The sequence below is a fragment of the Pezoporus occidentalis genome, unplaced genomic scaffold, assembly GCF_034315485.1.
Source record: "Pezoporus occidentalis ecotype Australia unplaced genomic scaffold, CSIRO_AGI_Poc_V1 ctg725, whole genome shotgun sequence".
Lineage (NCBI taxonomy): Eukaryota > Metazoa > Chordata > Aves > Psittaciformes > Psittacidae > Pezoporus > Pezoporus occidentalis.
In genome coordinates, this window is record NW_026916077.1 from 25,755 (window position 1) to 41,696 (window position 15,942).

The window sequence follows — 15,942 nt, forward strand, 5'->3', positions numbered from 1 at the left end:
CACCCCATAGCGCCCCATAGGACGCCCCATAACACCCCATAGACACCCCATTTCCACCCCATAGTGCCCCATAGGACGCCCCATAGGACGCCCCATAGCGCCCCATAGCGCCCCATAGCGCCCCCTATGGGGCCGCACCGTGTCGAGGGAGGCGGCCGCGCGCAGGTCGGGCAGGAAGCCCACGTCGAGCACGCGCAGGAGCAGCTCCTGGCTCCCCACCCCATAGAACCCCATAGCGCCCCATAGGACACCCCATAACACCCCATAGGACACCCCATAGCGCCCCATAGGACACCCCATAACACCCCATAGACACCCCATCCACCCCATAACACCCCATAGGACACCTCATTTCCACCCCATAGGACACCCCCTAGCGCCCCATAGGACACCCCATAGGACACCCCCTAGCGCCCCATAGTGCCCCATAACACCCCATAGGACACCCCATTTCCACCCCATTTCCACCCCATAGGACACCCCATAGCGCCCCATAGCGCCCCACAGCTCCCCATAGGACACCCCATTTCCACCCCGTTTCCACCCCATAACACCCCATTTCCACCCCATAGCGCCCCATAGGACACCCCATAGCGCCCCATAGCGCCCCACAGCTCCCCATAGGACACCCCATTTCCACCCCGTTTCATAACACCCCATTTCCACCCCATTTCCACCCCCTAGCGCCCCATAGCGCCCCACAGCGCCCCACAGCGCCCCCTATGGGGCCGCACCGTGTCGAGGGAGGCGGCCGCGCGCAGGTCGGGCAGGAAGCCCACGTCGAGCACGCGCAGGAGCAGCTCCTGGCTCCCCACCCCATAGAACCCCATAGCGCCCCATAGGACACCCCATAACACCCCATAGACACCCCATAGCGCCCCATAGGACACCCCATAACACCCCATAGGACACCCCATAACACCCCATAGACACCCCATAGCGCCCCATAGGACACCCCATAACACCCCATAGACACCCCATAACACCCCATAGACACCCCATAGCGCCCCATAGGACACCCCATAACACCCCATAGACACCCCATAGCGCCCCATAGGACACCACATAACACCCCATAGACACCCCATAACACCCCATAGACACCCCATAGGACACCCCATAGGACACCCCATAACACCCCATAGACACCCCATAGGACACCCCATAGGACACTCCATAACACCCCATAGACACCCCATAGCGCCCCATAGGACACCCCATAACACCCCATAGACACCCCATAGCGCCCCATAGAACCCCATAGCGCCCCATAGGACACCCCATAGTGCCCCATAACACCCCATAGACACCCCATAGCGCCCCATAGCGCCCCCTATGGGGCCGCACCGTGTCGAGGGAGGTGGCCGCGCGCAGGTCGGGCAGGAAGCCCACGTCGAGCACGCGCAGGAGCAGCTCCTGGCTCCCCACCCCATAGAACCCCATAGCGCCCCATAGGACACCCCATAACACCCCATAGGACACCCCATAGGACACCCCATAACACCCCATAGACACCCCATAGCTCCCCATAGGACACCCCATAACACCCCATTTCCACCCCATAGCGCCCCATAGGACACCCCATAACACCCCATAGACACCCCATAGCGCCCCATAGGACACCCCATAACACCCCATAGACACCCCGTAGCGCCCCATAGGACACCCCATAACACCCCATAGACACCCCATAACACCCCATAGACACCCCATAGGACACCCCATAGGACACCCCATAGGACACCCCATAACACCCCATAGACACCCCGTACCGCCCCATAGGACACCCCATAGCGCCCCATTTCCACCCCATAACACCCCATAGGACACCCCATAGCACCCCATTCCACCCCATAGGACACCCCATAACACCCCATAGCGCCCCATAGGACACCCCATAGCGCCCCATTGGACACCCCCTAGCGCCCCCTAGTGCCCCATAGGACACCCCATAGTGCCCCATAGGACACCCCATTTCCACCCCATTTCCACCCCATAGGACACCCCATAGCGCCCCATAGCGCCCCACAGCTCCCCATAGGACACCCCATTTCCACCCCATAGACACCCCATTTCCACCCCATAGCGCCCCACAGCGCCCCCTATGGGGCCGCACCGTGTCGAGGGAGGCGGCCGCGCGCAGGTCGGGCAGGAAGCCCACGTCGAGCACGCGCAGGAGCAGCTCCTGGCTCCCCACCCCATAGAACCCCATAGCGCCCCATAGGACACCCCATAGACACCCCATAACACCCCATAGACACCCCATAGCGCCCCATAGGACACCCCATAACACCCCATAGACACCCCATAGCGCCCCATAGGACACCCCATAACACCCCATAGACACCCCATAGGACACCCCATAGACACCCCATAGGACACCCCATAGCGCCCCATAGCGCCCCACAGCGCCCCCTATGGGGCCGCACCGTGTCGAGGGAGGCGGCCGCGCGCAGGTCGGGCAGGAAGCCCACGTCGAGCACGCGCAGGAGCAGCTCCTGGCTCCCCACCCCATAGACGCGGTCCAGGAACAGAACCATGGGGGCTTTGTGCTCGGGGGCGAAGCTGGCGGCCAGGCGGGGCTCCAGCACCGCGCCGTCTGTGGGGCAGAGCGGGGGACACGTGGGGGGCAGCCCCATAGAGAGGGCACACAGCACATAGTGAGGGGACACATGGGGGGCAGCCCCATAGCGAGGGTACAGAGCACATCATGGGGGGCAGCCCCATAGAGAGGGTACAGAGCGCATCATGGGGGGCAGCCCCATAGCCAAGGCCTCCAGCCCATAATAACCCATGTAACTCAGATACCCCATACATCCCATATACCCCATGCATAATGTGTGGGGCGATGGGGACACATGGGGGGCAGCCCCATAGCGAGGGCACAAAGCACATAGTGAGGGGACACATGGGGGGCAGCCCCATAGCGAGGGTACAGAGCACATCATGGGGGCAGCCCCATAGAGAGGGAACAGAGCGCATCATGGGGGCAGCCCCATAGCGAGGGCACAGAGCACATCATGGGGGCAGCCCCATAGCGAGGGCACAGAGCGCATCATGGGGGCAGCCCCATAGCGAGGGCACAAAGCACATCATGGCCCATGTAACTCAGATACCCCATATATCCCACACCCCACACCCCCACACACCCCACACACCTCACCCACCCCACATCCACCCCACACCCCCCACACCTCACACCCCCCATCCACCCCATAGACCCCACACACCCCATTCACCCCCGACACCCCACACCCCTGTCCACCCCATTCACCCCACACCCCCCATCCACCCCACCACCCCATCCACCCCACACCCCCCAACAGCCCCCACAACCCCCACCCCAGATCCCCCCCACACCCCATCCCCCCCACCCCCCCATCCACCCCACACACCCCACACCCCCCACACCCCCCACCCCAGATCCCCCCCACACCCCCCCCACCCCATCCACCCCCCACCCACCCCACACCCCCCCCCCCCACACCCCACCCCCCCACCCCCCCCCCACACACCCCATCCATGCACCCCACACACCCCACCCCCCCCCCCCACACCCCCCCCACCCCATCCACCCCACACACCCCATCCACACCCCCACCCCACACCCCCCATCCACCCCATCCACCCCACACCCCCCACACCCCCCATCCACCCCATCCACCCCCCATCCACCCCATTCACCCCATGCACCCCCCATCCACCCCACACCCCACCCCCCCCACCCCCCCATGTACCCCACACACCCCACACCCCCCCCCCACCCCATGTACCCCATAGACCCCCCACCCCCCATCCACCCCACACCCCACACCCCACACCCCCCCATCCCCCCCAGACCCCCCCCCCCCCTGCCCCGCCCCCCGCTGCCCCCTCGCCGCACCTTTGCCCACGCTGGGCAGCTGCAGGGGGAGGCTGATGATCCCCACCAGGTCCTCCAGGGGCACCAAGGACCTCAGGATCGCCCGGATCCGCAGCGCTTCCCCTTTGCCCGCCTGGATCAGCTGCGGGAGGGACCCACGGCGAGGGGGCTCAGCCGCGGCCCTTCCTGCCCCACAAGTGTGGGTCCTGCCCCATAAGTGTGGGTCTGCCCCATATGTGTGGGTCCTGCCCCACAAGTGTGGGTCTGCCCCATACGGGTGGGTCCTGCCCCATAAGTGTGGGTCTGCCCCATATGGGTGGATCTGCCCCATAAGTGTGGGTCCTGCCCCATAAGTGTGGGTCTGCCCCATACGGGTGGGTCCTGCCCCAGACGGGTGGGTCCTGCCCCACAAGTGTGGGTCTGCCCCATATGGGTGGATCTGCCCCATAAGTGTGGGTCCTGCTCCATTAGTGTGGGTCTGCCCCATAAGTGTGGGTCCTGCCCCATAAGTGTGGGTCTGCCCCATACGGGTGGGTCCTGCCCCAGACGGGTGGGTCCTGCCCCACAAGTGTGGGTCTGCCCCATATGGGTGGATCTGCCCCATAAGTGTGGGTCCTGCTCCATTAGTGTGGGTCTGCCCCATAAGTGTGGGTCCTGCCCCATAAGTGTGGGTCTGCCCCATACGGGTGGGTCCTGCCCCAGACGGGTGGGTCTGCCCCATAAGTGTGGGTCTGCCCCACAAGTGTGGGTCCTGCCCCATAAGTGTGGGTCGTGCCCCGTAAGTGTGGGTCCTGCCCCAGACGGGTGGGTCTGCCCCATAAGTGTGGGTCCTGCCCCATAAGTGTGGGTCTGCCCCATAAGTGTGGGTCCTGCCCCATACAGGTGGGTCCTGCCCCATAAGTGTGGGTCCTGCCCCATAAGTGTGGGTCTGCCCCATGTGTGGGTCCTGCTCCATTAGTGTGGGTTCTGCCTCATAAGTGTGGGTCCTGCCCCACAAGTGTGGGTCTGCCCCATAAGTGTGGGTCCTGCCCCAGAAGTGTGGGTCCTGCTCCAGAAGTGTGGGTCTGCCCCATAAGTGTGGGTCCTGCCCCACAAGTGTGGGTCTGCCCCATAAGTGTGGGTCCTGCCCCAGAAGTGTGGGTCCTGCTCCATAAGTGTGGGTCTGCCCCATAAGTGTGGGTCCTGCCCCAGAAGTGTGTGGGTTCTGCCCCATAAGTGTGGGTCTGCCCCATACAGGTGGGTCCTGCCCCATACGGGTGGGTCTGCCCCATAAGTGTGGGTCTGCCCCATAAGTGTGGGTCCTGCCCCACAAGTGTGGGTTTGCCCCATAAGTGTGGGTCTGCCCCATAAGTGTGGGTCCTGCCCCATATGGGTGGATCTGCCCCATAAGTGTGGGTCCTGCCCCAGAAGTGTGGGTCCTGCCCCATAAGTGTGGGTCTGCCCCATACGGGTGGATCCTGTCCCATATGTGTGGGTCCTGCTCCATTAGTGTGGGTCTGCCCCATAAGTGTGGGTTCTGCCCCATAAGTGTGGGTCCTGCTCCATTAGTGTGGGTCCTGCCCCACAAGTGTGGGTCCTGCTCCATTAGTGTGGGTTCTGTCCCATATGTGTGGGTCCTGCGCCATTAGTGTGGGTCCTGCCCCATAAGTGTGGGTCCTGCCCCATATGGGTGGGTCCTGCCCCACAAGTGTGGGTCTGCCCCATAAGTGTGGGTCTGCCCCATACAGGTGGATCCTGCTCCATAAGTGTGGGTCCTGCTCCATAAGTGTGAGTTCTGCCCCATAAGTGTGGGTCCTGCCCCACAAGTGTGGGTCTGCCCCATAAGTGTGGGTCCTGCCCCATAAGTGTGGGTCTGCCCCATAAGTGTGGGTCCTGCCCCATAAGTGTGGGTCTGCCCCATACGGGTGGATCCTGTCCCATATGTGTGGGTCCTGCTCCATTAGTGTGGGTCTGCCCCATAAGTGTGGGTCCTGCCCGACAAGTGTGGGTCCTGCCCCATACAGGTGGGTCCTGCCCCATAAGTGTGGGTCTGCCCCATACGGGTGGATCCTGTCCCATATGTGTGGGTCCTGCTCCATTAGTGTGGGTCTGCCCCATAAGTGTGGGTCCTGCCCCATAAGTGTGGGTCCTGCCCCGTAAGTGTGGGTCCTGCCCCAGACGGGTGGGTCTGCCCCATAAGTGTGGGTCTGCCCCACAAGTGTGGGTCCTGCCCCATAAGTGTGGGTCGTGCCCCGTAAGTGTGGGTCCTGCCCCAGACGGGTGGGTCTGCCCCATAGGTGTGGGTCTGCCCCAGAAGTGTGGGTCCTGCCCCACAAGTGTGGGTCCTGCCCCGTAAGTGTGGGTCCTGCCCCAGACGGGTGGGTCTGCCCCATAAGTGTGGGTCTGCCCCACAAGTGTGGGTCCTGCCCCATAAGTGTGGGTCCTGCCCCGTAAGTGTGGGTCCTGCCCCAGACGGGTGGGTCTGCCCCATAAGTGTGGGTCTGCCCCACAAGTGTGGGTCCTGCCCCATATGGGTGGGTCCTGCCCCACAAGTGTGGGTCTGCCCCATACGGGTGGGTCCTGCCCCATAAGTGTGGGTCCTGCCCCATATGTGTGGGTCCTGCTCCATTAGTGTGGGTCTGCCCCACAAGTGTGGGTCTGCCCCATAAGTGTGGGTCCTGCCCCATAAGTGTGGGTCTGCCCCATAAGTGTGGGTCCTGCTCCATAAGTGTGGGTCTGCCCCATAAGTGTGGGTCCTGCCCCACAAGTGTGGGTTCTGCCCCATAAGTGTGGGTCCTGCTCCATTAGTGTGGGTTCTGCCCCATAAGTGTGGGTCCTGCCCCGTAAGTGTGGGTCCTGCCCCGTAAGTGTGGGTTCTGCCCCATAAGTGTGGGTCTGCCCCATACAGGTGGGTCCTGCTCCATATGGGTGGGTCCTGCCCCATAGAGGTGGGTCCTGCCCCACAAGTGTGGGTCTGCCCCCTACAGGTGGGTCTGCCCCATAAGTGTGGGTCCTGCTCCATAAGTGTGAGTTCTGCCCCATAAGTGTGGGTCCTGCCCCACAAGTGTGGGTCTGCCCCATAAGTGTGGGTCCTGCCCCATAAGTGTGGGTCCTGCTCCATAAGTGTGGGTCTGCCCCATAAGTGTGGGTCCTGCCCCACAAGTGTGGGTCCTGCCCCACAAGTGTGGGTCTGCCCCAGAAGTGTGGGTCCTGCCCCATACAGGTGGGTCTGCCCCATAAGTGTGGGTCCTGCCCCATATGGGTGGGTCTGCCCCATAAGTGTGGGTCCTGCCCCATAAAGTGTGTGTCCTGCCCTATATGTGTGTGTCCTACCCCATATGCATGGGTCCTGCCCCATATGTGTGGGTCCTGACCTGTATATGCGGGTCCTGCCTCATATGTCTGGGTCCTGCCCCATAAGCGTGCGTCCTGCCCCATACATGTGTGTCCTGCCCCATACGTGTGTGTCCTGCCCCATAAGCGTGCTTCCCACCCCATCTGTGTGGCTCCTGCCCCACACGTGTGGGTCCTGCCCCATCCACGTGGCTCCTGCCCCACACGTGTGGCTCCAGCCCCATAAGCGTGCTTCCCTCCCCATCCTCGTGGCTCCAGCCCCACACGCGTGGCTCCTGCCCCATAAGCGTTCTTCCCTCCCCACCGGCGTGGCTCCTGCCCCACACGTGTGGCTCCTGCCCCATAAGTGTTCTTCCCTCCCCATCCTCGTGGCTCCAGCCCCACACGCGTGGCTCCTGCCCCATAAGCGTGCTTCCTGCCCCATAAGCGTGCTTCCTGCCCCATAAGCGTGCTTCCCTCCCCACCCGCGTGGCTCCAGCCCCACACGCGTGGTTCCAGCCCCATAAGCGTGCATCCCTCCCCATCCACGTGGCTCCAGCCCCACACGTGTGGCTCCTGCCCCATAAGCGTGGCTCCAGCCCCATAAGCGTTCTTCCCTCCCCACCGGCGTGGCTCCTGCCCCACACGTGTGGGTCGCGCCCTTACGTGCATCTCGGGGGCGCAGCGCCCCAGCAGGTCGATGAGTGCCCCATAGAAGGACATGATGGCGTTGCCCAGGTGCACCCGGCCCTCCTCGGGGGGCTCCTCAGCCCCAAACCTGAATGGGGGCAATGGGGCGGCAATGGGGACCCCCCCCCATGCCAATGGGGGCAGGGATGGGGGGGGAGGGCTCGTGAGGACCCCAAAGCTGACCCCACCCCCACCCCCCAGCCCCATCCCTGCCCCATCCCTGCCCCATTGCTGCCCCATTCCCATCCCCACCCCATCACCCATCCCCATCCCCATCCCTGCCCCATCCCTGCCCCATCCCCACCCCATCCCTGCCCCATGGCTGCCCCATCCCCACCCCACCCCATCCCCATCCCTACCCCATCCCTGCCCCATTGCTGCCTCATCCCCATCCCCACCCCATCTCCATCCCCATCCCTGCCCCATTGCTGCCCCATTGCTGCCCCATCCCCACCCCATCCCCAACCCATTGCTGCCCCATGGCTGCCTCATCCCCCCCCCATTCCAACCCCATCCCTGCCCCATGGCTGCCCCATCCCCACCCCACCCCATCCCCATTCCCACCCCATCCCTGCCCCATTGCTGCCTCATCCCCATCCCCACCCCATCCCCATCCCCATCCCTGCCCCATTGCTGCCCCATGGCTGCCCCATCCCCACCCCATCCCCAACCCATTGCTGCCCCATGGCTGCCTCATCCCCCCCCCATTCCAACCCCATCCCTGCCCCATGGCTGCCCCATCCCCACCCCACCCCACCCCATCCCCACCCCATCCCTGCCCCATTGCTGCCCCATTGCTACCCCATCTCCCCCCCATTCCCACCCCATCCCTGCCCCATGGCTGCCCCATCCCCATCCCCATCCCCATCCCCACCCCATCCCCACCCCATTGCTGCCCCATGGCTGCCCCATCCACATCCCCCCCCACCGCATCCCATCCCTGCCCCATGGCTGCCCCATCCCCATCCCCATGGCTGCCCCATTGCTGCCCCATGGCTGCCCCATCCCCATCCCCATCCCTGCCCTATTGCTGCCCCATGGCTGACCCATCCCCATCCCCATCCCTGCCCCATTGCTGCCCCATGGCTGCCCCATGGCTGCCCCATCGCTGCCCCATTACTGCCCCATGGCTGCCCCATGGCTGCCCCATGGCTGCCCCATTGCTGCCCCATTGCTGCCCCATTGCTGCCCCATCCCCACCCCATCCCCACCCCACTGCTGCCCCATTGCTGCCCCATTGCTGCCCCATCCCCGCCCCATTGCTGCCCCATTGCTGCCCCATTGCTACCCCATCTCCCCCCCATTCCCACCCCATCCCTGCCCCATTGCTGCCCCATCCCCACCCCATCCCTGTCCCATTGCTGCCCCATCGTTGCCCCATTGCTGCCCCACTCACGGCTCCCTCCTGCGCTCCCTGCGGGGGCTGGGCCCGTCGCGGGCCGGGTCCTGCGCGATGCCCATGGCCTCCTGCATGGCCGCCAGCAGCCCGCAGCCGCCCTCCCCCCGCAGCGCCGGCCCGAAGCACTCGGGCCTCCGGATCAGGAGCCGCACCACGACGTTGGCGTTCTCCTCCACGCTCTCACCTGGCGCCATTGACACCCATGGGCGCCCATTGACACCCATTGACACCCATTGACACCCATTGACACCCATTGACATCCATTGACATCGATTGACACCCATTGACACCCATTGACATCCATTGACACCCATTGACATCCATTGACACCCATTGACATCCATTGACATCCATTGACATCCATTGACACCCATTGACAGCATTGACACCATTGACACCCATTGACAGCCATTGACACCCATGGGCGCCCATTGACACCCATTGACATCCATCGACACCCATTGACATCCATCGACACCCATTGACATCCATTGACACCCATTGACACCCATGGGCGCCCATTGACATCCATTGACACCCACTGAAATCCACTGACATCCATTGACACCCATTGCCACCCCTTGACACCCATTGAGACCATTGACACCCATTGACACCCATTGACATCCATAGCCCCCCACATCCCCCCCATAGCCCCCCATAGCGCCCCACATCCCCCTCACCGTTGACGAAGACGGCGAAGCGCAGGAAGTCCAGGTACCGCTCGCCCCCCATAGACACCCATTGACACCATTGACATCCATTGACATCCATTGACACCCATGGGCACCCAGTGACTCCCATTGACATCCATTGACATCCATTGACACCCATTGACACCCATTGACACCCATTGACACCCATTGACAGCCATTGACACCCATTGACAGCCATTGACACCCATTGACACCCATTGACATCCATTGACACCCCTTGACACCCATTGACACCCATTGACATCCATTGACACCCATTGACACCCATTGACATCCACAGACACCAATGGGACACCAGCCGCACCACGACGTTGGCGTTCTCCTCCACGCTCTCACCTGGCACCCATGGACACCCATTGACACCCATGGGCGCCCATTGACACCCATTGACATCCATTGACATCCATTGACAGCCATTGACATCCATTGACACCCACTGACATCCATTGACATCCATTGGGACCCACTGACACCCATTGACATCCATTGACACCCATTGACTCCCATTGACACCCATTGACACCCATTGACTCCCATTGAAACCCATTGACACCCATTGACATCATTGACATCCATTGACATCATTGACATCCATTGACATCCATTGACATTTATTGACACCCATTGACATCCATTGACACCCATTGACACCCATTGACACCCATTGACACCCATTGACATCCATTGACATCCATTGACATCCATTGACACCCATTGACATCCATTGACACCCATTGACTCCCATTGACACCCATTGACATCCATTGACATCCATTGACTCCCATTGACACCCATGGGCGCCCATTGACTCCCATTGACACCCATTGACACCCATTGACACCCATGGGCGCCCATTGAAACCCATTGACACCCATTGACATCCATTGACTCCCATTGACACCCATTGACACCCATTGACACCAATGGGACACCAGCCGCACCACGACGTTGGCGTTCTCCTCCACGCTCTCACCTGGCACCCATGGGCACCCATTGACACCCATTGACACCCATTGACATCATTGACATCCATTGACACCCATTGACATCCATTGACACCCATTGACACCCATTGACATCCATTGACATCCACTGACACCCATTGACATCCATTGACACCCATTGACACCCATTGACACCCATTGACACCCATTGACACCCATGGGCGCCCATTGACTCCCATTGACACCCATTGACACCCATTGACATCCATTGACACCCATTGACGCCCATTGACATCCATTGACACCCATTGACACCCATTGACATCCATTGACACCCATTGACATCCATAGACACCAATGGGACACCAGAGCACCACGACGTTGGCGTTCTCCTCCACGCTCTCACCTGGCGCCATTGACACCCATTGACACCCATTGACACCCATGGGCGCCCATTGACATCTATAGACACCAATGGGACACCAGAGCACCACGACGTTGGCGTTCTCCTCCACGCTCTCACCTGGCGCCATGGGCACCCATTGACACCCATTGACACCCATGGGCGCCCATTGACACCCATTGACATCCATTGACATCATTGACACCCATTGACACCCATTGACATCTATAGACACCAATGGGACACCAGAGCACCACGACGTTGGCGTTCTCCTCCACGCTCTCACCTGGCGCCATGGGCACCCATTGACACCCATTGACACCCATGGGCGCCCATTGACACCCATTGACATCCATTGACATCATTGACACCCATTGACACCCATTGACACCCATTGACATCCATGGACACCATTGACACCCATTGACATCATTGACATCCATTGACACCCATTGACATCCATTGACATCCATTGACATCATTGACATCCATGGACACCCATTGACGCCCATTGACATCCATTGACAGCCATTGACATCCATTGACATCCATTGACATCCATTGACATCCATTGACATCCATTGACACCAATGGGACACCAGCCGCACCACGACGTTGGCGTTCTCCTCCACGCTCTCACCTGGCGCCATTGACACCCATTGACACCCATGGGTGCCCATTGACATCCATTGACACCCATTGACACCCATTGACATCCATTGAGACCCATAGACACCCATAGACACCCATAGACACCCATAGACACCCATTGACACCCAATGACATCCATTGACAGCCATTGACACCCATTGACATCCATTGACACCCATTGACACCCATTGACACCCATTGACACCATTGACATCCATTGACACCCATTGACACCCATTGACATCCATTGACATCCATTGACATCCATTGACACCCATTGACATCCATTGACATCGATTGACACCCATTGACTCCCATTGACACCCATTGACACCCATTGACACCCATTGACATCCATTGACATCCATTGACATCCATTGACACCCATTGACATCCATTGACATCCATTGACACCCATTGACTCCCATTGACACCCATTGACATCCATTGACATCCATTGACTCCCATTGACACCCATGGGCGCCCATTGACTCCCATTGACACCCATTGACACCCATTGACACCCATGGGCGCCCATTGAAACCCATTGACACCCATTGACATCCATTGACTCCCATTGACACCCATTGACACCCATTGACACCAATGGGACACCAGCCGCACCACGACGTTGGCGTTCTCCTCCACGCTCTCACCTGGCACCCATGGGCACCCATTGACACCCATTGACACCCATTGACATCCATTGACACCCATTGACACCCTTTGACACCCTTTGACATCCATTGACACCCATTGACACCCATTGACATCCATTGATACCCATTGACACCCATTGACACCCATTGACACCCATTGACACCCATTGACTCCCATTGACACCCATTGACACCCATTGACTCCCATTGACACCCATTGACACCCATTGACACCCATTGACACCCATTGACACCCATTGACATCCATTGACATCCATTGACACCCATTGACACCCATTGACACCCATTGACACCCATTGACATCCATTGACATCCATTGACACCCATTGACACCCACTGACATCCATAGCCCCCCACATCCCCCCCATAGCCCCCCATAGCGCCCCACATCCCCCTCACCGTTGACGAAGACGGCGAAGCGCAGGAAGTCCAGGTACCGCTCGCCCCCCATAGACACCCATTGACACCATTGACATCCATTGACACCATTGACATCCATTGACACCCATTGACACCCATTGACACCATTGACACCCATTGACACCCATTGACACCCATTGACACCATTGACATCCATTGACATCCATTGACACCCATTGACATCCATAGCCCCCCACATCCCCCCCATAGCCCCCCATAGCCCCCCACATCCCCCTCACCGTTGACGAAGACGGCGAAGCGCAGGAAGTCCAGGTACCGCTCGCCCCCCATAGACACCCATTGACACCATTGACATCCATTGACATCCATTGACACCCATTGACATCCATTGACACCCATTGACACCCATTGACATCCATTGACATCCATTGACACCCATTGACATCCATTGACACCCATTGACACCCATTGACATCCATTGACACCCATTGACACCCATTGACACCCATTGACACCCATTGACACCCATTGACACCCATTGACATCCATAGCCCCCCACATCCCCCCCATAGCGCCCCACATCCCCCTCACCGTTGACGAAGACGGCGAAGCGCAGGAAGTCCAGGTACGGCTCGCCCCCCATAGACACCCATTGACACCATTGACATCCATTGACATCCATTGACACCCATTGACATCCATTGACACCATTGACACCCATTGACATCCATTGACTCCCATTGACACCCATTGACACCCATTGGCATCCATTGACATCCATTGACTCCCATTGACACCCATTGACACCCATTGACACCCATTGACATCCATAGCCCCCCACATCTCCCCCATAGCGCCCCACATCCCCCTCACCGTTGACGAAGACGGCGAAGCGCAGGAAGTCCAGGTACCGCTCGCCCCCCACCGGGTTCCAGCCCAGGTCGGGGTAGCCCTTGGCCAGCAGCATGGGGCAGCTCTGCAGGCCGCAGCCGGCCAGGTACGTCACCACCTGGGGGGCAGCAGTGGGGCGCATTGGGGTCCATGGGGTACAATGGGGTGCATTGGGTACAATGGGGCGCATTGGGGTCCATTGGGGTGCATTGGGGTCCATGAGGTGCAATGGGGTGCATTGGGTACAGTGGGGGACATTGGGTACAATGGGGTGTATTGAGGTTCATTGGGGTACAATGGGGCGCATTGGGTACAATGGGATCCATTGGGGTCCATGGGGTACAATAGGGCGCATTGGGTACAATGGGATCCATTGGGGTCCATGGGGTACAATGGGGTGCATTGGGTACAATGGGGCCCATTGGGGACATGGGGCATCTCTGCAGGCCGCAGCCGGCCAGGTACGTCACCACCTGGGGGGCAGCAGTGGGGCTCATTGGGGTCCATGGGGTACAATGGGGTGCATTGGGGTCCATTGGGGTGCAGTGGGGTGCAGTGGGGTGCAGTGGGGTACAATGGGGTGCATTGGGTACAATGGGGCCCATTGGGGACATGGGGCAGCTCTGCAGGCTGCAGCCGGCCAGGCACGTCACCACCTGGGGGGCAGCAGTGGGGCGCATTGGGGTCCATGGGGTGCATTGGGGTGCATTGGGGTGCATTAGGGATCATTGGGGTCCATTGGAGTGCATTGGGGTGCATTGGGGTCCATAGGGGTGCATTGGGGTCCATTGGGGATCATTGGGGTGCATTGGGATGCACTGGGGTCCATTGGGGTCCATTGGGGTCCATTGGGGTGCATTGGGGTCCATTGGGGTCCATTGGGGTCCATTGGGGTCCATTGGGGTGCATTGGGATCCATTGGGGTGCATTGGGGTGCATTGGGGTCCATTGGGGTCCATTGGGGTGCATTGGGGTGCATTGGGGTGCATTGGGGTACAGTGGGGTGCATTGGGATGTATTGGGGTGCATTGGGATGTATTGGGGTACATTGGGGTGCATTGGGATGCATTGGGGTACATTGGGGTGCATTGGGGTACACTGGGGTCCATGGGGGTGCATTGGGGTCCATTGGGGTGCATTGGGGTGCATTGGGGTGCAATGGGGTCCATTGGGGTGCATTGGGGTGCATTGGGGTGCATTGGGGTGCATTGGGGTCCATTGGGGTCCATTGGGGGACATTGGGGTCCATTGGGGTGCATTGGGGTGCATTGGGGTCCATTGGGGTGCATTGGGGTGCATTGGGGTGCATTGGGGTCCATTGGGGTGCATTGGGGTCCATTGGGGTCCATTGGGGTGCATTGGGGTGCATTGGGGTGCATTGGGGTGTATTGGGGTGCATTGGGATGTATTGGGGTGCATTGGGGTGCATTGGGGTGCATTGGGGTGCATTGGGGTGCATTGGGGTCCATTGGGATGCATTGGGGTGCATTGGGGTGCATTGGGGTGCATTGGGGTCCATTGGGGTGCATTGGGGTGCATTGGGGTCCATTGGGGTGCATTGGGGTCCATTGGGGTCCATGTGGGTGCATTGGGGTCCATTGGGGTGCATTGGGATGCATTGGGGTGCACTGGGGGTGCATTGGGGTGCATTGGGATGCATTGGGGTCCATTGAGGTGCATTGGGGTGCATTGGGGTCCATTGGGGTCCATTGGGGTGCATTGGGGTGCATTGGGGTCCATTGGGATGCATTGGGGTCCATTGGGGTGCATGGGGGTGCATTGGGGTGCATTGGGGTCCATTGGGGTGCATTGGGGTGCATTGGGGTCCATGGGGGTCCATTGGGGTGCATTGGGGTGCATTGGGGTGCATTGGGGTGCATTGGGATGCATTGGGGTGCATTGGGGTGCATTGGGGTGCATTGGGGTGCACTGGGGTCCATTGGGGTGCATTGGGGTCCATTGGGGTCTATTGGGGTCCATTGGGGTTCATTGGGGTGCATTGGGGTGCATGGG

At 60.3% G+C, this 15,942-nt stretch overlaps 1 protein-coding gene across 1 annotated transcript in view; it reads right to left on the reverse strand.

The window, feature by feature from the left end:
- LOC134155044 (ryanodine receptor 1-like) overlaps nucleotides 1-14,071 on the reverse strand; it is a gene marked incomplete at its 3' end in the record, with an annotated part of 38,552 nt that extends 24,481 nt beyond the window's left edge. Inside the window, exons 1-5 of the mRNA XM_062601782.1 lie at nucleotides 13,912-14,071; nucleotides 9,261-9,447; nucleotides 7,841-7,952; nucleotides 3,884-4,004; nucleotides 2,430-2,599 (exon numbers count right to left, since the gene is read on the reverse strand). Of these exons, the coding sequence (XP_062457766.1) occupies nucleotides 2,430-2,599; nucleotides 3,884-4,004; nucleotides 7,841-7,952; nucleotides 9,261-9,447; nucleotides 13,912-14,071 (750 nt within the window). The remainder of the gene's footprint in view (nucleotides 1-2,429; nucleotides 2,600-3,883; nucleotides 4,005-7,840; nucleotides 7,953-9,260; nucleotides 9,448-13,911) is intronic.
- Nucleotides 14,072-15,942: the final 1,871 nt, after the last annotated feature.